General features: G+C 40.7%; 1 protein-coding gene across 5 annotated transcripts in view; it reads left to right on the top strand.

Annotated features, from left to right (window-relative positions):
• cep162 (centrosomal protein 162) overlaps nt 1-25614 on the top strand; it is a 137795-nt gene that overhangs the window by 27008 nt on the left and 85173 nt on the right. For all 5 annotated transcript variants that reach the window (XM_063040318.1, XM_063040316.1, XM_063040317.1 and 2 more), the window contains 3 exons: nt 2333-2414; nt 6235-6526; nt 14362-14584. In XM_063040318.1, coding sequence (XP_062896388.1) covers nt 2333-2414; nt 6235-6526; nt 14362-14584 — 597 coding nt within the window. The remainder of the gene's footprint in view (nt 1-2332; nt 2415-6234; nt 6527-14361; nt 14585-25614) is intronic.

The raw sequence follows: 25614 nt of genomic DNA, 5'->3' as shown, positions 1-25614 counted from the left end.
AGATAGCCCAGGAAATTATAGACCAGTGAGTCTTACTTCACTGGTTGGTGAGTTGATGGAGAAGATCCTGAGAGGCAGGATTTATGAACATTCAGAGAGGCATAATATGATTAGGAATAGTCAGTATGGCTTTGTGAAGGGCAGGTCGTTCCTGACAAGCCTGTTTGAATTTTGAGGAAGTGACTAAACACATTGATGAAGGTGGAGTAGTAGATGTAGTGTATATAGATTTCAGCAAGGCATTTGACAAGGTACCCCATGTAAGGCTTATTGAGAAAGTAAGGAGGCATGGGATCCAAGGTGTCATTGCTTTGTGGATCCGGAACTGGCTTGCCCACAGAAGGCAAAGAGTGGTTGTAGATGGGTCATATTCTGCATGGAGGTCGGTGACCAGTGGTGTGCCTCGGGGATCTGTTCTGGGACCCCTACTCTTCGTGATTTTTATAAATGACCTGGATGAGGAAGTGGAGAGATGGGTTAGTAAATTTGCTGATAACACAAAGGTTGGGGGTGTTGTGGATAGTTGTCAAAGGTTACAGCGGGACATGGATGGGATGCAAAACTGGGCTGAGAAGTGGCAGATGGAGTTTAACCCAGATAAGTGTGAGGTGGTTCATTTTGGTAGGTCAAATATGATGGCAGAATATTGTATTAATGGTAAGACTCTTGGCAGTGTGGAGGATCAGAGGGATCTTGGGGTCCGAGTCCATAGGATACTCAAAGCTGCTGCACAGGTCGACTCTGTGGTTAAGAAAGCATATGGTGCATTGGTCTTCATCAATCGTGGGATTGAGTTTAGGAGCCAAGAGGTAATGTTGGAGCTATATAGGACCCTGGTCAGACCCCACTTGGAGTACTGTGCTCAGTTCTGGTTGCTTCACTACAGGAAGGGTATGGAAGCCAATAGAAAGGGTGCAGAGGAGATTTATAAGGATGTTGCCTGGATTGGGGAGCATGCCTTATGAGAATAGTTAGGGTGAACTCCCCACTTTTTTCCTTGGAGCGACGGTGGATGAGAGATGACCTGATAGAGGTGTATAAGATGATGAGAGGCATTGATCGTGTGGATAGTCAGGCTTTTTCTCAGGGCTGAAGTGACTAGCATGAGAGGGCACAGTTTTAAGGTGCTTGGAAGTAGGTACAGAGGAAATGTTGGGTAAGTTTTGTTACGCAGAGAGTGGTGAGTGTGTGGAATGGGCTGCCGGCGATGGTAGTGGAGGCGGATTACAATAGACAGCAGGTGCAGGAGTAGGCCCTTCGCACCAGCACCGCCATTCACTGTGATCATGGCTGATCATCCACAGTCAGTACCCTGTTCCTGCCTTCTCCCCATATCCCTTGACTCCGCTATCTTTAGGATCTATACGATAGGGTATTTTAAGAGACTCCTGGACAGGTACATGGAGTTCAGAAAAATAGAGGACTATGGGTAATCCTAGGTAATTTCTAAGGTAAGGACATGTTCGGCGCAGCTTTGTGGGCCGAAGGGCCTGTATTGTGCTGTAGGTTTTCTATGTTTCTATCCTTTGTAACACCTAAGTCTTTGACCAAGCTTCTGTCTGTGCAATTTAATATTCACTGTCTTGACTTAGAATCTGCAATAGGTTCAATAGGTACATTTAATGTCAGAGAAATGTATACAATATCCATCCTGAAATTCTTTTTCTTCACTTAATTACATTTCAATAAAGTCCTTTGCACATTTTTGTATGATTTACATAATACACGTGTGGATGTTACTATCTTTTGGTAATTAAAATAATCTTCATCTCAACTGCTTACTTTGCTTCCTGTCCGAGTTCTTTATTATGTCCATATATGCATAAACATATGCTTTGGGAACATTTACTGAAAAAAAACAATTAGCATTCTAGATTCCCTACCTCCCCTTTTCCAGTTCTGATGAAATATTTCAAACTGAAACATCAACTGTCCATTTTCCTCCGAGGATGTTGCCTGTCCTGCTGAGTTCCTCTAGTCTTTTGTGTGTTGCTCTAGATTTCCCATGCCTCCAGTTGATATTGTGCAATCTGCTGTTTTATTTCTTCCATCATCTAGAAGAAATGGATGGTATTGAGCTGATAAAATGTAATTGGCATACTAAGTCAACTGTGCCTGCAATATTTGGTTTAGTATGTTAATTTTGCCTTTTAAATTGGGGCACAGTCTTTTGAAATGAATTACAATCAAAAATATTTCAGCTTTCTCCAGGATTGCTAATATTTTAAAATACTTAAGTAATAGGTTGGTTCACTTGTTAGTACTCTCTACACTGAGTCATTAAATAAAGTATTCAAGCTCTGCATTATTAAAATTGCACACTATTTTTAAGATTTGCCTACAATAGAAGAACTAATGAAACCTATTAAAGCGGAAGTTCCATTTTCAAGAGGAATTGACTTGCATTCAGTAAGGTACTGATTTTTGTTATTTTTAATATAGATTTATCTGATTGGGCAGTATTGCGCACATGTTATGTGTGTATTGTCTTCAGTATATCATATGGTGTTTTATTCTGTTGAAATATTGCACCAGCATATTGGCTTTTACAAAGCTTCTGAGAGCAGGTTCTGAAATTTTAGCATTTTTTATATTCATTTCAGTTCAGAGTGACTTTTCATTTTTATTAGTGTCTAGAAAAAAATGGCATTAGTTATTGTTAACAAATGAGATGCATTGTCTTTCAGTTTATAATATAGAACTAAAGAAACATCAGTGAAGGTTGAAGGGACAGTACATAAAACAATGCTGCTGTCGTATTTGTTTTTTACTATGTTTTATCATACCAATTTAATATAACTTTTTACATGATGCGTTCATTGAATATGCATATTGCTGGTAAAACTTACATTTTATGATGTTTCCATAATTACCTCCAAACCTAGGAGGCCATTAAGAGGCAACACATGAGTGGGTTGGCGTCGTACAGAATAAGAATAGCAGATTTCCCTCAAGAATGTTGGGAACTTGATAAGTTTTTATGCTAATTCAGTAGTTTTGTGGTTACCATTGCTATGATTTATGCTGGCAGACAAGAGCTGTGCTTGTGACTGAGTCCAGAATTCTGGCTGCTAGTATTGTAACTGAACCATTATGCTACTGTACTTCATTAGTAGTTTGCAAGGTTATTTCACAAATATTTATTATTCAGCCATATTTTAGATATGCGTATTGGCCTAACTTCATAGGATAGGGTGTTTTCTAACCAGCCAGATTTAGGTAACGATATAATAGTTTCGTGGTCATGAATTTTGATAACTGTTTTTGAACAGAATTAAAAACTCTTGCTACTACAGTGTGATTTGCCGATATGCCACACTGTTAGTAGTTCAGTAATTTACCCACTGAACAAGCATTTTCATTACTAGAAGAGACCTCTGTCATATAATAATTTGATTTTCTTTTGAGTTCACTTACACATTCATTTGTTTGTTCCATGTATACTGTTCCTTTTGTTATTCAAGAGCTTGAATCTAATGATTTGATTGACACAACACACATAAAAGTTGCTGGTGAACGCAGCAGGCCAGGCAGCATCTCTAGGACGAGGTGCAGTCGACGTTTCAGGCCGAAACCATTCGTCAGGACTAACTGAAGGAAGAGTGAGTAAGGGATTTGAATGTTGGAGGGGGAGGGGGAGATCCAAAATGATAGGAGAAGACAGGAGGGGGAGGGATGGAGCCAAGAGCTGGACAGGTGATAGGCATAAGGGATACGAGAGGATCATGGGACAGGAGGTCCGGGAAGAAAGACAAGGGGTGGGGGGGACCCAGAGGATGGGCAAGGGGTATATTCTGAGGGACAGAGGGAGAAAAAGGAGAGTGAGAGAAAGAACGTGTGTATAAAAATAAGTAACAGATGGGGTACGGGGGGAGGTGGGGCATTAGCGGAAGTTAGAGAAGTCGATGTTCATGCCATCAGGTTGGAGGCTACCCAGACGGAATATAAGGTGTTGTTCCTCCAACCTGAGTGTGGCTTCATCTTTACAGTAGAGGAGGCCGTGGATAGACATGTAAGAATGGGAATGGGATGTGGAATTAAAATGTGAGGCCACTGGGAGATCCTGCTTTCTCTGGCGGACAGAGCGTAGGTGTTCAGCAAAGCGGTCTCCCAGTCTGTGTCGGGTCTCGCCAATATATAAAAGGCCACATCGGGAGCACCGGACGCAGTATATCACCCCAGCCGACTCACAAATGAAGTGTTGCCTCACCTGGAAGGACTGTCTGGGGCCCTGAATGGTGGTAAGGGAGGAAGTGTAAGGGCATATGTAGCACTTGTTCCGCTTACACGGATAAGTGCCAGGAGGGAGATCAGTGGGGAGGGATGGGGGGGACGAATGGACAAGGGAGTTGCGTAGGGAGCGATCCCTGCGGAATGCAGGGGGGGAGGAGGGAAAGATGTGCTTAGTGGTTGGATCCCGTTGGAGGTGGCGGAAGTTACGGAGAATAATATGCTGGACCCGGAGGCTGGTGGGGTGGTAGGTGAGGACCAGGGGAACCGTATTTCTAGTGGGGTGGCGGAAGGATGGAGTGAGAGCAGATGTACGTGAAATGGGGGAGATGCGTTTAAGAGCAGAGTTGATAGTGGAGGAAGGGAAGCCCCTTTCTTTAAAAAAGGAAGACATCTTCCTCATCCTGGAATGAAAAGCCTCATCCTGAGAGCAGATGCAGCGGAGACGGAGGAATTGCGAGAAGGGGATGGCGTTTTTGCAAGAGACAGGGTGAGAAGAGGAATAGTCCAGATAGCTGTGAGAGTCAGTAGGCTTATAGTAGACATCAGTGGATAAGCTGTCTCCAGAGACAGAGACAGAAAGATCTAGAAAGGGGAGGGAGGTGTCAGAAATGGTTCCCCTGGTCCTCACCTACCACCCCACCAGCCCCTGGGTCCAACATATTATTCTCCGTAACTTCCGCCACCTCCAACGGGATCCCACCACTAAGCACATCTTTCCCTCCCCCCCCCCCACATTCCGCTGGGATCGCTCCCTACGCAACTCCCTTGTCCATTCGTTCCCCCGCCATCCCTCCCCACTGATCTCCCTCCCGGCACTTATCCGTGTAAGCGGAACAAGTGCTACACATGCCCTTACACTTCCTCCCTTACCACCATTCAGGGCCCCAAACAGTCCTTCCAGGTGAGGCAACACTTCACCTATGAGTCAGCTGGGGTGATATACTGCGTCCGGTGCTCCCTATTTGGCCTTTTATATATTGGCGAGACCCGACGCAGACTGGGAGACCGGTTTGCTGAACACCTACGCTCTGTCCGCCAGAGAAAGCAGGATCTCCCAGTGGCCTCACATTTTAATTCCACATCCCATTCCCATTCTGACATGTCTATTCACGGCTTCCTCTACTATAAAGATGAAGCCACACTCAGGTTGGAGGAACAAAACCTTATATTCTGTCTGGGTAGCCTCCAACCTGATGGCATGTACATCGACTTCTCTAACTTCTGCTAATGCCCCACCTCCCCCCCTCATACCCCATCTGTTACTTATTTTTATACACACATTCTTTCTCTCACTCTCCTTTTTCTCCCTCTGTCCCTCTGAATATACCCCATGCCCATCCTCTGGGTACCCCCCCCCCATCTTTCTTCCCGGACCTCCTGTCCCATGATCCTCTCGTATCCCCTTTTGTCTATCACCTGTCCAGCTCTTGGCTCCATCCCTCCCCCTCCTGTCTTCTCCTATCATTTTGGATCTCTCCCCCCCCGCCCCGAACTTTCAAATCCCTTACTCACTCTTCCTTCAGTTAGTCCTGACGAAGGGTCTCGTCCTGAAACGTCGACTGCACCTCTTCCTAGAGATGCTGCCTGGCCTGCTGCGTTCACCAGCAACTTTTATGTGTGTTGCTTGAATTTCCAGCATCTGCAGAATTCCTGTTGTTTGCGATTTGATTGACAACTGCCATTACCACAGCATGGGCCTGTTTTACTTCTCCAGAGTTCAGTACTGGCAACAACCTGCTCTTATAATAGTAATAAGGGATTTTACAAATGCTAATAGATTTCATATGCTTTTGTAGCATTTTCATATTTTCCATATTTATTTATTTAGTGCTTTGGTTTTTTTTATATATATTTCCATATTGTAAAAGGATTTTGTGAGTAAAATTTCTTTTTCCTATAAGAGATCAGGAGCAAGTAATTTTACTTAATTTTTGGTTAGGCATTTGTATCCAGATTATGCAAATAAAATGTCATTATTTTCATCATCTCTTCCTTTTGTAGTACAAATACACAGCTGGAGGATGATGTTGATAAAATATGCAGTAAACTGATGCTGAAGGATTCCAACAGTCGTGGTCTTTTTCAATCACAGTTTAACTCTAATAATTTATGTGAAATACATGAACCGTACAAAGAATTATCTGAGAGATCATTGAAGGAAAATGCAAACCACTTGAGTAGAATTTCTGATGATGATGTGGAAGCCTTAATTAATGACATTAAATATAATACTACAATCAAACACAGTCTTTTAGCTTCACCTTCGCAAGTTTTCTCTCACCAGGATGATCAGGTACGCGTTATTCAATATATATTATGCAAACATTTATATTAAACATATATGTTTAGATATGGTCAGTAATATATTTGGATATTTTGTATTTAACTTTCATTCTAGTCCCCTCCTTTTGTTTTCAGTTTTGTGACATTTACTGACGATACTGGAGAACAAAATGTTTTCTTATTTTCATCCTGTAGTCTTTCCCATGCCAATTTTTCCCAAGACGAATAAAAATTGACGTTGACAGAATTTAGTGCTTAACAATATACCTTAATGTTAATATCAATAAGTTCCATATAATGCATTATAATATTTTTAACAAGTATCCTTGTGTACTAGAAGTTGTGTAATACTTCATTTATTTTCTCTCTATGGCAAAATGAATGCCAAAATTGCATTAATACTTTTGATATAATATGTTCAATGTGCTAACATTTGTAAAGATCCCTATGAAAACACTAGTGCTTTCAGATTATTCAAAGCACAGACCTGAAAACAAATACTTATCACCAGACAGACCAACAGATACACTGAATCAAGATTGAGACTATGCATCATATTCAAAATGTCAGATTTATTCAGCAATGGACTGATTCATTTGAAAGACAAAAAACATGTCATGTTTTAAATACACAGACCATTAGTTTTCAGTTTTGCAACAGGTAATTATTTGTTATGTAGTAGCTTCAAATTCAGTTTTATTTATCACACATACATTGAAATATACAGTGAAATGAATTGTTTACATTACTTTATATTTTATTGCTGCCAAACAATTGATACTAGAATGTACAATCATCACAGCGATATTTGATTCTGCTCTTCGTGCTCCCTGGAGTACAAATGGATAGTAAATATTAAAAATTTAAATTATAAATCATAAGTATAAAATAGAAAAGGGAAAGTAAGGTAGTGCAAAAAAAACGAGAGGCAGGTCCGGATATTTGGAGGGTACGGCCCAGATCCGGGTCAGGATCCGTTCAGCAGTCTTTTCACAGTTGGAAGGAACTTGTTCCCAAATCTGGCCGTGCGAGTCTTCAAGCTCCTGAGCCTTCTCCCAGAGTGAAGCGGGACAAAAAGTGTGTTGGCTGGGTGGGTCGTGTCCTTGATTATCCTGGCAGCACTGCTCCGACAGTATGCGGTGTAAAGTGAGTCCAAGGACGGAAGATTGGTTTGTGTGATGTGCTTGGCTACGTTCACGATCTTGTGCAGCTTCTTTCGGTCTTGGACAGAACAACTTTCATACCAGGTTGTGATGCGCCCCAGAAAAATGCTTTCTACAGTGAATCTATAAAAATTAGTGAGGGTTTTAGGGGACAGGCCAAATTTCTTTAGCTTTCTCAGGAAGTAAAGGCGTTGGTGGGCCTTCTTGGCAGTGGACTCTGCTTGGTTGGAGCAAGTCAGGTCATTTGTGATATTGACCCCGAGGAACTTAAAGCTTTTGACCTGTTCCACTTGCACACCACCGATGTAAATTGGGTCGTGCGGTCCGCTGCTCCTTCTGAAGTCAACAACCAATTCCTTCGTCTTGCTGACATTGAGGAATAGGTTATTGTCTTTGCACCATGCCACCAGGTTCTTAATTTCCTCTCTGTACTCAAACTCATCATTACCCAAGATACGGCCTACAATTGTGGTGTCATCAGCAAACTTATATATTGAGTTCAATGGAAACTTGGCTACACAATCATGGGTGTACAGTGAGTACAGCAGGGGGCTGAGTACACAGCCTTGTGCGGCACCGGTGCTCAGAATGATTGTAGAGGAGAGCTTGTCCCTTATTTTTACAGCCTGGGTCCTGTCTGTGAGGAAGTTGAAGATCCAGCTGCAGATCTGAGTGCTAAGGCCGAGGTTCCGGAGCTTAGGAATCAGTTTATTTGGAATGATGGTATTAAAGGCAGAGCTGTAGTCAATGAAAAGGAGCCTTACATATGCGTAAACACGAGGAATTCTGTAGATGCTGGAAATTCAAGCAACACACATTGAACACAGGGCCTTGAACTCTGGACTCACTGATTCGCATACATATATGGTCACTCACCCTCTTGTCTCCTGCCCGCGTGGAACTCTGATCTTGGAATCCAATGGTGACTCGCTGACTGGTGGAAGAGGGGGAAACTAGTCTTCATTCTCACTGTCCTGGGGCCCAACATCTGACCCTTGCTGTCCTTCGTCCCACATCCACATCATGACTGGCTTTTGAGCACAGAACACGGAGGGGTGAGCGGAAGACTAGACTACAGCCTGACCTCTGTCACATGGATGACTCTAAATGCTAAACCGGCTCCTAACTCCCCTCTCAGTTCTCAAAACCATCCCTATGAACCTGAAAGTAACTACTAAAACAACTTCATTGTTTTTTTTAAGAAGAAATCTTAATTGAATGTACAGTTCTACCTTATTGACAACATTGCAAACATTTGAATCATGAACTGTGTTGAAATGCAACTAGTAAATGCAGTGACTTCCGATTAATTGCGACAGATCACAACCAGTGCATTTTGGCCCACTTAAGCAGCTGCCCCAATCAGCTGAAGTTTCACAGAAATAATAACAAGGTATAAAAAAGACAAACTTACCATTTACAGAACAAAATAGAATACTATCAATATTTTACAGTACAGTACTCTGTACAGGTTTCCCCCGCCATCCGAAGGTAGAGCGTTCCTATGAAACGGTTCGTAAGCCGAAATGTCGTAAAGCGAAGAAGCAATTACCATTTATTTATATGGGAAAATTTGTGAGCTTTCGCAGACCCAAAAATAACCTACCAAATCATGCCAAATAACACATAAAACCTAAAATAACAGTAACATATAGTAAAAGCAGGAATGATATGATAAATACACAGCCTATATAAAGTAGAAATACTTCTCCACAATCATTACTGCACTGTTCTCCGTAGCGAAAATCTCACGCAAGTGCTGTTGGCAAAAACACGGCGCAAGCGCTCTCCAGTAACCTTTAAGCTATGAAGCTGCCAAATCATACCAAATAACATGTAAAAATACACAGCCTATATAAAGCAGAAATAATGTATGTACAGTGCACTATCACTTACCGGAATCAGGAAGACAGCTTGCCCAGCACACTGATGATGGTGTGTTAGACTGAGTCGTCGCAGGTTGGGTGGTGCAGTGGCCCCCACCCTCCAGGCCACCGACCGATACGAACCGCGAAGCATGCAGGGGTGCAGCGGTAGCCAGGAGGTACACAGCACATCTTTAAGAAAAAAGCCGAAATAAACATGCTAATTAATTAGGTGCCACCCGGCACGTAATTGTCGGCCCAGATCAGTGCTGATTTCCGATTGTGTCGTCTCTGATCTGGGCCAACAATTACGTGTCGGGCAGCATCTAATTAATTAGCATGTTTATTTCGGCTTTTTTCTTAAAGATGTGTGTGTGCCTCCCGGCTACCGCTGCATTCTCTGCGAATCAGTATCTGTCCGCGGCCTGGGTGTTGAGGTGGTGAGACACTGGGGTGTTTATCTCATCGTCTGTTTCCATTAGAGCAGGCAGCTCATCTTCTCCTATGACTGCCTGTCTCGATGTCGAAGGTCGAGGTTCGACGTCTGCTGTGGCTGATGTGGAAGGCTTGCTTGACTGCTGAGCCTTGTGCATTTTTCTATCATACAGTTCTTTGTAAGGACTCAAACCATCTTGCAAATATCCCCTTGACCTACGTACCCTTTCAAATTAAAGTCGTACTTTATCATTGCAGCGAAAATCTCACGCAGTTGCTTCACGTTCAGTTTGCTACTGCATTCAGTTTCGATTGTTATCCTTTCTTCTTCCAATTGCATCAGCTCTTCATCTATCAGTTCTTGGTCATGGGATGCCAAAATCTCTTCAACATCATCTTCGTCAGCTTCCACAAGCCAAACTCACTTTGTCCTTACTTCGTTCACCATGATCGAAACGCTTAATTATGTCTAGTTTTATGCTAAGTGTAGCACCCTTACGAGCTCTTTCAGGCTTTTCCGATACCATAGAACTCATCTTGCTAATGGCTGCTCACGGACACGCGTTTAAGCAATGCCGGCAAAATGCCTTTTTTCACGTGCTGCCTTTCTTCGTAACACCTTCTGAAAGCGAAAATAGGGTACTAATGTAGGTCTTTCGTAACAGTGAGGTTTCGTAAAGCGAATGTTCAAAAAGTGGGGGACACCTGTAGATCCTAGTAGTTATCGACAGAAGAATTCATCCACTGTATGCTGGCATGTCATTATACACCAGTCATTGAAAGTGGGCATGCAGGTACAGCAGGCAGTGAAAAAGGCGAATGGTATGCTGGCATTTATAGCGAGAGGATTCGAGTACAGGAGCAGGGAGGTACTACTGCAGTTGTACAAAACCTTGGTGACACCACACCTGGAGTATTGTGTGCAGTTTTGGTCCCCTCATCTGAGGAGAGACATCCTTGCCATAGAGGGAGTACAAAGAAGGTTCACCAGATTGATTCCTGGGATGGCAGGACTTTCATATGAAGAAAGACTGGATGAACTGGGCTTGTACTCGTTGGAATTTAGAAGATTGAGGGGGGATCTGATTGAAATGTATAAGATCCTAAAGGGATTGGACAGGCTAGATGCAGGAAGGTTGTTCCCGATGTTGGGGAAGTCCAGAACGAGGGGCCACAGTTTGAGGATAGAGGGGAAGCCTTTTAGGACCGAGATTAGGAAAAACTTCTTCACACAGGGAGTGGTGAATCTGTGGAATTCTCTGCGACAGGAAACAGTTGAGGCCAGTTCATTGGCTATATTTAAGAGGGAGTTAGATATGGCCCTTGTGGCTACGGGGATCAGGGGGTATGGAGGGAAGGCTGGGGCGGGGTTCTGAGTTGGATGATCAGCCATGATCATAATAAATGGTGGTGCAGGCTCGAAGGGCCGAATGGCCTACTCCTGCACCTATTTTCTATGTTTTCTATGTGTTCCTTTGATTGAAATCAGTACTAGTTCCTGAGAATTGGAGGGTGGCTAATGTAGCCCCACTTTTTAAAAAAGGAGGGAGAGAGAAACCGGGGAATTATAGACTGGTTAGCCTAACATCGTGGTGGGGAAAATGCTAGAGTCAGTTATCAAGGATGTGATAACAGCACATTTGGAAAGCGGTGAAATCATCGGACAAAGTCAGCATGGATATGTGAAAGGAAAATCATGTCTGACGAATCTCTTAGGATTTTTTGAGGATGTAACTAGTAGAGTGGATAGGGGAGAACCAGTGGATGTGGTATATTTGGATTTTCAAAAGATTTTTGACAAGGTCCCATACAGGAGATTACTGTGCCAACTTAAAGCACACGGTATTGGGGGTAAGGTATTGATGTGGATAGAGAATTAGTTGGCAGACAGGAAGCAAAGAGTGGGAATAAACGGGACCTTTTCAGAATGGCAGGCAGTGACTAGTGGGGTACCACAAGGCTCAGTGCTGGGACCCCAGTTATTCACAATATATATTAATGACTTAGATGAGGGAATTAAATGCAGCATCTCCAAGTTTGCGGATGACACGAAGCTGGGCGGCAGTGTTAGCTGTGAGGAGGATGCAGGGTGACTTGGATAGGTTAGGTGAGTGGGCAAATTCATGGCAGATGCAGTTTAATGTGGATAAATGTGAGGTTATACACTTTGGTGGCAAAAACAGGAAAACAGATTATTATCTGAATGGTGGCCGATTAGGAAAAGGGGAGGTGCAACGAGACCTGGGTGTCATTATACACCAGACATTAAAAGTGGGCATGTAGGTACAGCAGGCGGTGAAAAAAGCGAATGGTATGCTGGCATTTATAGCGAGAGGATTCGAGTACAGGAGCAGGGAGGTACTACTGCAGTTGTACAAAACCTTGGTGACACCACACCTGGAGTATTGTGTGCAGTTTTGGTCCCCTAATCTGAGGAGAGACATCCTTGCCATAGAGGGAGTACAAAGAAGGTTCACCAGATTGATTCCAGGGATGGCAGGACTTTCATATGAAGAAAGACTGGATGAACTGGGCTTGTACTCGTTGGAATTTAGAAGATTGAGGGGGGATCTGATTGAAACGTATAAGATCCTAAAGGGATTGGACAGGCTAGATGCAGGAAGGTTGTTCCCGATGTTGGCGAAGTCCAGAACGAGGGGTCACAGTTTGAGGATAAAGGGGAAACCTTTTAGGGCTGAGATTAGGAAAAACTTCTTCACACAGAGAGTGGTGAATCTGTGGAATTCTCTGCCACAGGAAACAGTTGAGGCCAGTTCATTGGCTATATTTAAGAGGGAGTTAGATATGGCCCTTGTGGCTAAAGGGATCGGGGGGTATGGAGGGAAGGCTGGTACAAGGTTCTGAGTTGGATGATCAGCCATGATCATACTGAATGGCGGTGCAGGCTCGAAGGGCCGAATGGCCTACTCTTGCACCTATTTTCTATGTTTCTATGTTTCAGACATCTAGTGTATATAATGGACTCCCTTCATACAATGCTCTCAACGATTGCATTCTCCAAATCTTCATTTTCATTGTAACATTCAAGACAATTGTTGATACCTTGTTGAAGCAGTGAAATCATTTCATTTTCCACTCTTGGCCATTTCTGGTATCTCCAAGACTGAATGCTTAAAATCGCAGTGAGCAGAGCAGTTTTGAATTGTTGTTCTGTTTATTACTTGCCAGCTATCAGTGATAAAAATTACTGCTTTTTGAACACAAGCATACACAGCTGACACTATTTAAAAACTGTTTGCTCTGAGCAAGGTGTTCTCTCTAATAGACACACTAGTGTCCATGTCTGATGCTAGTTAGAAGCTGTTTGGCAACAGTCTCCTGCCCCAATTAAGTGGCATATTGTCCCTAATAAATGAGAGGAATCCTGGCTATGTTCTCAACTTTTGTTCTCTATAAGTGCTGTCCCAATTAACCAATGGCCTAATTAACCAGAATCCACTGTACTATCAAGGAAACCAATAGACTATAATTAAGTCACTTATAATTCTCATCCATTGTTACTTTTTGTTTTCTGACACTTAGTTTTGAATCCAATGTCAATATTCATTTGCATCCTTCGCATTTTTAACTTTTTAGTCAGTTTGTAGAGTAGTCTTGTCAAATGCCTTGCTGAAATCAGTATGTCGGATCAGCTACCCTCATTAAACTCAAAAATTCAATATTTAGTCAAAACTGAACTTCCCTTAACAAATCCATATGGACTGAAATTGATTAATCCATACCTTTCTAAATGGTGATATATAACTCTCCAAAAGTTTCTGTGAATCAAGTGCAGACAGTGATGTGTTTTTTCTAAAGTTGTTATCTCTGGGAAATTATTGTTATAAATTATCTTTTTCTTTGCAAGATGTAAAGTACCTGAGAAAAATTAGTTGCTCCCTAGTAGGTTTTAGCAGCAAACTAACAAAAATGTGTTAATATGTGGAACTAAGTCCCATTTTTACTTGTAAATTAATGATAACCATTCTGAAAACTTAAAAATGAAGTAAGGTTGGGTTCTATCAGTGCTCAGAAGTAAAAAGAACTATCACAACTATCTCTCTTATTGTTGAGAACAAAAAACAATTCCCCCATCGTCTGTCATGAGACCCAAAAAATACCCAGTAATATGCAACAGAGATCTTTAATTTACAAAAACAGTAAGAACTCTCACTCGGTCAGTATCTTTTCTGAAATTCTTTTATAATAGGAAACATTTATTGATTTAATACTGGGTCTTGCCATAATTGTGGAATTAAATGTTGTATTTTGTTTGAGTTGACTTTATAATATCTCAATTATATTAATTATACAGCACATATATGGGCTAATAATGCATTTTTGTGATCTATTTATTTTCACCAATTGCTATTGCTGTACAGATCCCTGCCAAGGCCAAAAGTCCTAAATTAAGAAATAAGAAGCACTTTGGTGGAAACTATGCATCTGTCAAAAGTTCAGGATATGGCAAAGTTAGTCCAATAAAGAAAGAGCCCCTTGGTGCTGGTGAAAAACAAACCTCTTTGTCTCCAACAAAACAAACTGTGTCAGTTAGGAGCGTTAAAGCCAGATCCCCATCAGACCACACAAAAGGTAAACCAAAAGGTAAGATACACTCTCTTCTGGAAAAAGTATAGAGATGATATTTATTTTAAAATGTTTTCAACTGTGAGAGAGTTAAGTGTGTTTTCCTCCTGGAGCCTGGGTGTTTATTGTTCACTCTAGTCATCTTTGAGATAAAAATGCACAGCTGCTTTGAGCAACTGCGATCGATGTGATAAAGATACTCCCATACTACTATTAGATAGGGTCCATGAAGAATTTAATTCATTTGTCAATGAATGAGTATTGAAATATGAGTAAGTTTTAAAATACTTCAAAATATTCAGTGAATTAAATATTTATACAGAACGACCACCTCAAATTTGGCAATCAGTAATGCAGTTCCACCGCTGGTTCGGACATAATTTTCCCCAGCCTGGTGTCAAAGTTCCCACATCGCCATGCCAAGCTATCGCCATTGTTTTAGTGGCACCATTAACAGAAACAGCTGTTGGCACAGTCTTTAAAGGAGGCAAGTCGTTCCTTTGTGTTATTCTGCATTTACTGTGCTTATTTAGCCCCAGTCATGTCTTCATTGAATAAAGGAAGTGCTTCTCGCGGTGTGAAGTGCAAACGCCATACATTATCTGTACAAGATAAGGTGAAAGTTCTGAAAAAACTTGACAGTGGTGTGTCTGTGTAAAAAGCATATGTGACTCGTATAACTGGTTCTTCCGCAGTTTATGATATAAAGAAACAAAAAGAAAAATTGCTCCGTTTATTTGCTGACAGTGAATCAAAAAATGTGCATAAGGAAAACAATGAAAGATGGAAGATGTTCTCATAAACATCTTCCCTACGCGACTCCCTTGTCCATTCGTCCCCCATCCCCCCCCATCCCTCCCCACCGATCTCCCACCTGGCACTTATCCTTGTAAGCGGAACAAGTGCTACACATGCCCTTACACTTCCTCCCTCACCACCATTCAGGGCACCAGACAGTCCTTCCAAGTGAGGCGACACTTCACCTGTGAGTCGGCTGGGGTGATATACTGCGTCCAGTGCTCCCGATGTGGCCTTCTATATATTGGCGAGACCCGATGCAGACTGGGAGATTGTTTCGCTGAACACCCACACTCTGCCAGAGAAAGCAGGATCTCCCAGTGGCCACACATTTTAATTCCACGTCCCATTCCCATTCTGATATGTCTATCCACGACCTCCTCTACTGTAAAGATGAAGCCACATTCAGGTTGAAGGTACAACACCTTCTATTCCGAATGGATAGCCTCCAACCTGATGGCATGAACATTGACTTCTCAAACTTCCGCTAATGCCCCAGCTCCCCCTCGTACCCCATCCGTTATTTATTTATATACACACATTCTTTTTCTCTCTCTCCTTTTTCTCCCTCTGTCCCTCTCACTATACCCCTTGCCCATCCTCTAGGCTTTTCCCCCCCTCCCCCTTTTCTTTCTCCCTGTGCCTCCTGTCCCATGATCCTCTCACATCCCTTTTGCCAATCACCCGTCCAGCTCTTGGCTCCATCTCTCCCCCTCTCGTCTTCTATCATTTCGGATCTCCCCCTCCCCCTCCCACTTTCAAATCTCTTACTAGCTCTTCTTTCAGTTAGTCCTGACAAAGGGTCTTGGCCCGAAACGTCGACTGTACCTCTTCCTAGAGATACTGCCTGGCCTGCTGTGTTCACCAGCAACTTTTATGTGTGTTGCTTGAAATTCCAGCATCTGCAGATTTCCTCATGTTTGAGATGTTCTCATAAAGTGGTTTAAACTCAAATGTCTGTGAAGGTGTAGAACAGTTAGAAGAGATGGTGAAGGAAGAAGCAAAATTATTTCATGAAGAATTAGGACTGCATGATTCCTACAGTCTTGATCAAAAAGCTACAGAATCTAGGTTTCAGTAGCTCCCTCTGCAACTGGATCCTTGACTTCCTAACTGGAAGACCACAATCTGTGCAGATTGGAAATAACACCTCCAGCTCATTGACTGTTAACACTGGCACTCCATAAGGATGTGAGCTTAGCCCACTGCTCTACTCTCTCTACACCCATTACTGTGGCTAGTCATAGCGCAAACAATTTGCTAATGATACAACCATTGTTGGAAGAATTTTAGATGGTGACAAAAGGGCATACAAGAGCAAGATATACCAGTTAGTTGAATGTTGTTACTGCAACAATCTTGCACTCAATGTCAGTAAGACCAAAGAGCTGATTGTGGACTTCAGGAAGGGTAAGTCAAGGGAACACAAACCAATCCTCATAGACAGATGAGAAGTGGAGAGAGTGGGCAATTTCAAGTTCCTGGGTGTCAGAATCTCTGAGGACCTAACCTGGATGCAACATTGATGCAGCTAACAGAAGGCAAGACTGCAGCTATACTTCAGTAGGAGTTTGAGGAGATTTAGTTTGCCAACTAAAACACTCAAGCTTCTACAAATGTACCGTGGAGAGTATTCTGACTGTCTGGTATTGTGGGGGCGGGGGGGGGGGTGTGGTGCTGTGAGGTGCTACTGCACAAAATCAAAATAAGTTGGACAAACTTATAAAATTAGTCAGCTCTGTCAAGGGTACCAGCCTCCATCCAAGACATCTTCAAGGAGCGGTGCCTTAGGAAGGTGGTGTCCGTTATTAAGGATTACCCAGGACATGCTCTGTTTATACAGTTACCGTTGGGAAGGAAGTACAGAAGCCTGAAGGCACACACTCAGTGGTTCAGGAACAGCTTCTTCCCCTCTGCCATCCGATTTCTAAATGGATATTGAACTCATGAACACTACCTCACTACTTTTTTATTTCTGTTATTTTGCACTACTTATTTTTAACTTACCTATTTAAAAAACATAGAACATAGAATAGTACAGCACAGTACAGGCCCTTCAGCCCACAATGTTGTGCCGACCCTCAAACCCTGCCTCCCATATAAGCCCCCACCTTAAATTCCTCCATATACCTGTCTAGTAGTCTCTTAAACTTCACTAGTGTATCTGCCTCTACCACTGAATCAGGCAGTGCATTCCACACACCAACCACTCTCTGAGTAAAAAACCTTCCTCTAATATCCCCCTTGAACTTCCCACCCCTTAATAGATATATACTTAATATAGCTCAGTTTTTTTTCTCTATTTATTTATCATGTAATTCATTGTACTGCTGCCATAAAGTTTAACAAATTTCATGACAAATGCCAGTGATATTAAATCTGATTCTGATTATGAGTGTGATTACAGTGAAGGGTGGCTTTAGCGTTTCAAGCAGCAACATAGCATAAAGTTTTGTGCAGTGTGTGGGGAAGAACAGTAGACAAGGAAACTGCTGCTGAGTTTGTTGATCAGTTTGCTAAGTTGGGTTCTGATGAAAATTTAAGTCTTGAGCAGGTCTGCAATGTAGACAAAACTGCCTTATATTGGTGTTGTGCTCCAAGACAAACACTGACTACAGAGGATGCAGAATCACCAACAGGCTATGAAGCATCAAAAGATCGTGACACTGTGTTGGGCTGTTCTAACACTGCAGGAACCCACAGGTGTAAGTTGTTAGTGATTGGCAAATGTTTACATCCCAGATCTATCAAAGGTATGAAGCAGTTTCCAGTAACTTCCCATACCAAGAAAAAAGGATTGATCACAACTGACATTACAATGGAATGATTTGAACACAGAACATAGAATAGTACAGCACAGTACAGGCCCTTCGGCCCAAATGTTGTGCCGACCCTCAAACCCTGCCTCCCATATAAGCCCCCACCTTAAATTCCTCTATATACCTGTCTAGTAGTCTCTTAAATTTCACTAGTGTATCTGCCTCCACCACTGACTCAGGCAGTGCATTTCATGCACCAACCACTCTCTGAGTAAAAAACCTTCCTCTAATATCCCCCTTGAACTTCCCACCCCTTACCTTAAAGCCACGTCCTCCTGTATTGAGCAGTGGTGCCCTGGGGAAGAGGTGCTGGCTATCCACTCTATCTATTCCTCTTATAATCTTGTACACCTCTATCATGTCTCCTCTCATCCTTCTTCTCTCCAAAGAGTAAAGCCCTAGCTCCCTTAATCTCTGATCATAATGCATACTCTCTAAACCAGGCAGCATCCTGGTAAATCTCCTCTGTACCCTTTCCAATGCTTCCACATCCTTCCTATAGTAAGGTGATCAGAACTGGACACAGTACTCCCAAGTGTGGCCTAACCAGAGTTTTATAGAGCTGCATCATTACATCGCGACTCTTAAACTCTATCCCTCGACTTATGAAAGATAAAACTCCATAAGCTTTCTTAACTACCCTATCTACCTGTGAGGCAACTTTCAGGGATCTGTGGACATGTACCCCCAGGTCACTCTGCTCCTCCACACTTCCAAGTATCCTGCCATTTACTTTGTACTCTGCCTTGGACTTTGTCCTTCCAAAGTGTACCACCTCACACTTCCCTGGGTTGAACTCCATCTGCCACTTATCAGCCCACTTCTGCATCCTATCAATGTCTGTCTGCAATCTTTGACAATCCTCTACACTATCTACAACACCATCAACCTTTGTGTCATCTGCAAACTTGCCAACCCACCCTTCTACCCCCACATCCAGGTTGTTAATAAAAATCACGAAAAGTAGAGGTTCCAGAACCAATCCTTGTGGGACACCACATTGCTTTGTTCCAGAAGCGAGAATTCACTGTGACTCTGTTGGTCAGGACAAAAATTATAAGATAAAGCTGATTTTAGATAACTGCTCTGCACATCCAAAAGCAGAACTCTTAGTAACGAATAATGTTTATGGTATCTATCTTCCACTTAACTGTACATCATTAATTCAACCCCTTGAGAATGGCATATTACACTCTTTGGAGGCCAAATATCGCTTCTTGTTTATAAAGTGGCTACTGAGTGCAATTGACTGGCAGACCAGTACAGGAATTTGTGAAAGAATTGCTTTTCATTTGTCATTTCCTTTATCTTTATTATCCAAGGTGAGACGATCATGAAGTGAGTTAGAGGTGTTTATTTATTTAATTCTAACCTAACCCCCTATGATTCGGCAAAATCACTAATCTGGCACTGCACAGATCCCAATCCTTCCAGATTTGTGGTGGTCAACCTGTAGTTATAATTTTAGACACAATGATTACTGGGATTAAGTTCCTTCCAGGGATTCTGCAGGGAGCACTCATGGAGTGAGGTCGTCTTTGGCTTCATTCCTTTCCCATTATCTTTTTTTTAACCTATGATCTCCCTTACTTAACCAGTTTTTACCTACGCTAGAAGATTTATTTTATTTTACTGATCTTTTCTTGAACTGTAACTGCGAAGTCTGAAGAAATGAGTACAAGATCCAAAACAAAAGATGGGAAGTATTCCAGCGGGAACGGAGGAAAAAGGAAAGGCGATCCTAAGCAAACGGAGCTATCTTATGAGATTATGATGAAGCTTTTAGAGGAAAAATTTGATGAACAACGTCAAAATTTATTTGAAAATTTTGAACAACAACGTCAAAGTTTTAAAGAAGATTTAAAGTCAATCACGGACTCTCTGAAGTCGCTGTGAAGTTAAGCAAGATTGAAGTAAAATTTCTGAACTAGATACTAAATCTCAGAAGAGTGACTTAAACATCAAGAAATTGGAACAGAATTTAGCTTCGACCACTAAACAACTGGAACATTTTAAATCCAAGGTTATTGATCTTGAAAATCGATCTATAAGACAGAACTTAGTTATAATTGGTCCCCTGAGGATGTTAAGGATGGAGACCCTTCAATATTCTTTTCTCAACTTTTAAAGAATGCGTTTAGTTCTGTATTTCTCAGCAATCCTCTGTTGCTCGACTGTGCCCACCGTATACCGTGTCCAAAATCAGTATCCGCCGAATCTAGACCGAGGCCAATTATTCTCCGTTTCCATTATGTTAGTGTTAAAGAACAACTTATCCGTATTGCCCGCCAGCAAGGTATGATTAAATACCAACAACATTCACTCCGTTTGGTTGAGGGCTACAGTCCGGAAGTGATGAAAGCACGAGTGGCTTTTAAACCTCTGATGTCGGAATGCTATCAAAAAAATCTCAAACCGGACTTATTGTACCCTGCACATCTAAGAATTTCTCTTTCCGACGGATCTCGCCGTGTCTTCCATTCCACAAGTGCTGCTCGGAAGTTTTATGGATGAATACTACCCATCTGATACGGACACCATCCTTTAATTAATGTTTTGCGCTTTCAACATCGGTTCTTTATTCAGGTGTTTTTTTAAAAAAAATAAACCTTCAATTATCTTATGAAGCAGGTCTTTTATAAGTTCAAGATTTGCATCTGTGGTTAGAAGTGTAGGTATTTTTTCATAACTCATCTAAAGTTTTTTTCTTTTGCGAGTGGTTTTACTTTAACTAGTTAATTTTTATCTATTTTATTTCTGACATTGCCATCAATGATTTGATGATAAATTTTGACTGTACGGAGGAACATTTTCTTTATTTTTGGTTTTGTATACAAACCTCATTTCCAGAAAAGTTGGGATATTTTCCAAAATGCAATAAAAACAAAAATCTGTGATATGTTAATTCACGTGAACTTTTACTTAACTGACAAAAGTACAAAGAAAAGATTTTCAATAGTTTTACTGACCAACTTAATTGTATTTTGTAAACATACACAAATTTAGAATTTGATGGCTGCAACACACTCAACAAAAGTTGGGACAGAGGCATGTTTACCATTGTGTTACATCATCTTTCCTTTTAATAACACTTTTTAATCGTTTTGGAACTGAGGATACTAATTGTAGTAGATTTGCAATTGGAAATTTTTTCCATTCTTGCTTGATATAAGACTTAAGCTGCTCAACAGTCCGTGGTCTCCGTTGTCTGATTCTCCTCTTCATGATGCACCATACATTTTCAATAGGAGATGGATCTGGACTGGCAGCAGACCAGTCAAGCACGCACGCTCTGTGTCTACAAAGCCATGCTGTTGTAGCCCATGCAGAATGTGGTCTGGCTTGTCCTGCTGAAATAAGCATGGACGTCCCGGGAAGAGACGTCGCCTTGATGGCAACATATGTCTCTCTAAAATCCTAATATACGCCTCAGAGTCAATGGTACCTTCACATACATGCAACTCACCCATGCCGTGGGCACTGATGCACCCCCATACCATCACTGATGCTGGCTTTTGCACCTTTCGCTGATAACAATCTGGATGGCAGTTTTCATCTTTGACACGGAGAACTCGATGCCAGTTTTTCCCGAAAACTAGCTGAAATGTGGACTCATCTGACCACAGCACATGGTTCCACAGTCTTTCGGTCCATCTGAGATGAGCTCGGGTCCAGAGAATTCGCCGGCGTTTCTGCATAGAGTTGAGGTATGGCTTCCTCCTTGCGTAATGCAGTTTCAAGTTGCATTTCTGGATGCAGCGACGGACTGTGTTGAGTGACAATGGTTCTCCGAAGTACTCCCGAAGCTAGGTGGCTATAATTGTCACAGTAGCATGACTTTTCTGTGCACTTTTCAATCTTATTTTAACTCTGTCCCAACTTTTGTTGAGTTTGTTGCAGCCATCAAATTCTAAATTTGTGTATATTTACAAAATACAATTAACTTGATCAGTAAAACTATTGAAAATCTTTTCTTTGTACTTTTGTCAGTTAAATAAAGGTTCACGTGAATCAACATATCACAGATTTTTGTTTTTACTGCACTTTGGAAAATATCCCAACTTTTCTGGAAATGGGGTTTGTAATTAAAATGGCGGCTTGTTTCCCTTTTTGCATAGTTTCCTTTATTCTTTCTGTGTACTCCATTTTCTTAGGTTTCTTCTTCCCATAATTCCTCTTTTTTTAAGGCGACATTTCTAATTACTTTTGTTTGTAATTGACTAATCATATGTATTGGTGCTAACTTTTTTTCTTTTATGTATTTTAGAAATCACAATATGTAGATTATTATAGTACAGTGTTTAATTTTTTTTATTTTATTGGATTTCAGGGGGTTTTCTTTATAACATATATTTTTGGAGTTGCCTCCTGCAGAAATGGGGTTAGATTTAGTGATAGTTCTTTTTTCAGCCTTCTCTGGCTTAGTTCGGGGATTTCAGGGGTGGAGGGTGGGGGGGCGGTCTCTTTTTTCTTTTTTATTGGTTTTTTCTATTGGGCTGATTTAGTACTACAAAGATGTCTGCGGTGTCGAGATTTCCAGTTCTGCCCTGATTATTTATTCCTCTTCCGATCTCATGAGTTTACATTATGGTTAACTCTTTATATACCAAAGGGTTAACATTAAATTATGGCTCACATTATTAATTTTGTCTCTTGGAATACAAATGGTTTAAACCATCCAATAAAATGGAAAAAGATTTTCGAAGTATTCCAAAGACTGAATGCTCACATTATTTTTGCACAAGAAACTCATGTAAGGAAAGAGGATAATCAACACTTCTTTAAGTTTTGGAAAGCAGAACAATACCACTCAAATTCCCAAGCCAAAGTCAAAGGAGTTTCAATTTTTATAGATTCCTCAATTACATTTATTCATCAAGACATTATCTCAGATCCTAGTGGTAGATTTTTATTAATTACTGGGTTACTTTTTAATAACAAAGTTGCTATGGTTAACGTTTATGCTCCAAATGTGGATTATCCTGAATTTTTTAAACACCTATTCACTTTCTCTCCTAACTTAAACGAGTATATGTTGATAATGGGTGGTGATTTTAACTTAAGTTTAAATCCCATGTTGGATAGATCCATATGTAGTCCGGCTGTACCCAATAAGTTGGCTACCCTTATCAACTCTTTTATGAGTGATTCAGGGATTCCAGAAATTTGGAGATTTCTACACCCAAAGGACAAAGAGTTTTCATTCTTCTCACATGTTTATCATTCTTACTCTTGAATTGACTACTTTTTTTATTGAACCTCGTTTAATTCATCTGTAATTGATTGCAATTATGACACAATCACTATTTCGGATCATGCTCCAATGAAACTTTCTATTAAGTTAATGGATACTTCCACTAATAGACAATGGCGTTTTAATTCTAATTTGCTTCAAGACTCGGACTTTGTTAAGTTTATGAAGGAACAGATTGATTTCTTCTTTTCAACTAATATTACGGAAGAAATTTCCAACGGAACAGTATGGGACGCTTTTAAAGCTTATATCCGCGGACAGATAATTTCCTATTCTGTTGGTTTGAAAAAACGTATTAAGAATGAAATACTTTTGTTGATTGATAAAATTAAAGAAACTGATAAAAAATATTCTATTGCTCCTAGCAAGGAGCTTTATAAACAGAAAGTTCAACTCCAAATGGAACACAGTTTATTATTAACATCCTCGATGGAAAATCAATTAATGAAAACTAGAAGTGAGTTTTATATTCATAGTGATAAATCAGGTAAATTATTGGCTAATCAATTGAAAACTACTTTGGTTAAACATCAAAGATTCGTTAACATGATGAGACTTTGACAGTTGATCATGACGAGACAAACAAAACTTTTCAAGAATTTTATACCTCTTTATGCCATTCTGAATTTCCTCATGATTTTAACATCATGCACGACTTTCTAAGAAAATTGAATTTTCCGAAATTATCACCGGAAGATTGTTTAACATTAGAAACTCCTATTACAGGGGAAGAAATAACAGCTGTAATCTCCTCAATGCATTCTGGTAAAGCACCCGGTCCTGATGGTTTTACAGTGGAATTTTTTAAGTCTTTTTCCTCTGTTCTTTCTCCTTGGTTGTCTAAAATATTCAAAGAAGCAATCAGATTAGGTAAATTACCACAATCGTTTTATGATGCTTCTATTTCCTTAATTTTTAAAAAGAATAAAGATCCTACTGATTGTGCATCATATAGACTGATATCTCTTTTGAACCTAGATTTAAAAATTTTAGCAACTAGGTTAGAGAAGGTATTACCTCAAATTATCTCTGTGGACCAAACAGGATTTATTAAAAACCGTTTCATCTTTTCATATCAGGAGGTTAATGAGGACCAAACAGGATTTATTAAAAACCGTTTCATCTTTTCATATCAGGAGGTTAATGAATATTGTTTATACTCCTTCACTTAACACTCCGGAATGTATTATTTCATTAGATGCTGAGAAAGCTTTCGATAGAGTTGAATGGCCATATTTATTTAGTATGTTCGAGAAATTTAATTTTAGTCTGATATTTATATCTTGGATTAAATTGTTATATCATACCCCGTAGCTTCGGTTTGTACTAATAATCAAAGATCTCCCTTTTTTCGTCTATCTCGGCAAGGATGCCCTCTTAGTCCATTATTATTTGATATTGCCCTTGAACCTTTAGCAATTGCCATCCGAGACTCGCCTAACATTTTTGGTATTAGCCATGGAAATGAAATACATAAGTTATCATTATACGCAGATGATTTGTTGTTATATATCTCTAATCCGGGGAAATCAATTCCCTTTATTTTATCTTTGTTGGCTCAAATTAGTAACTTTTCTGGTTATAAATTGAACCTTAATAAGAGTGAACTATTTCCCCTAAATAAGCAGGTTCCTATTTATGGATGTCTACCATTTAAATTGGTTACTGAGTCTTTTACATATTTAGGGGTTAAAATCACGAAAAAGCATGAAGATTTATTTAAAGCTAATTTTTTACCTTTAATTGATCAGATTAAACTTTTGTTTACTAAGTAGTCACCAATGTCTTTGTCACTGATCGGTCGGATCAATGCTATCAAGATGATTATTTTACCTAAATTTTTATATGTATTTCAAACGGTACCAATTTTTATCAAATCGTTTTTTGATAATGTTGATTCAAAAATTTCCTCATATATGGCAGAACAAAGATAGATAGATATACTTTATTGATCCCGAGGGAAATTGGGTTTCCTTACAGCCCCACCAACCAAGAATAGAGCATAAATATAGCAATACAAAAACCACAAACAATCAAATAACAAAATGCAAACTATGCCAGATGGAAAAAAGTCCAGGACCAGTCTATTGGCTCAGAGTGTCTGACCCTCCACAGGAGGAGCTGCAAGTTCGATGGCCACAGGTAGGAACGACCTCCTGTGCCGCCCAGTGTTGAAT

The sequence above is a fragment of the Mobula hypostoma genome, chromosome 2 (assembly GCF_963921235.1).
Source record: "Mobula hypostoma chromosome 2, sMobHyp1.1, whole genome shotgun sequence".
Classification (NCBI taxonomy): Eukaryota; Metazoa; Chordata; class Chondrichthyes; order Myliobatiformes; family Myliobatidae; genus Mobula; species Mobula hypostoma.
Note: the sequence above shows the minus strand (reverse complement) of the source record. Positions and strands in the feature narration are given on the sequence as shown.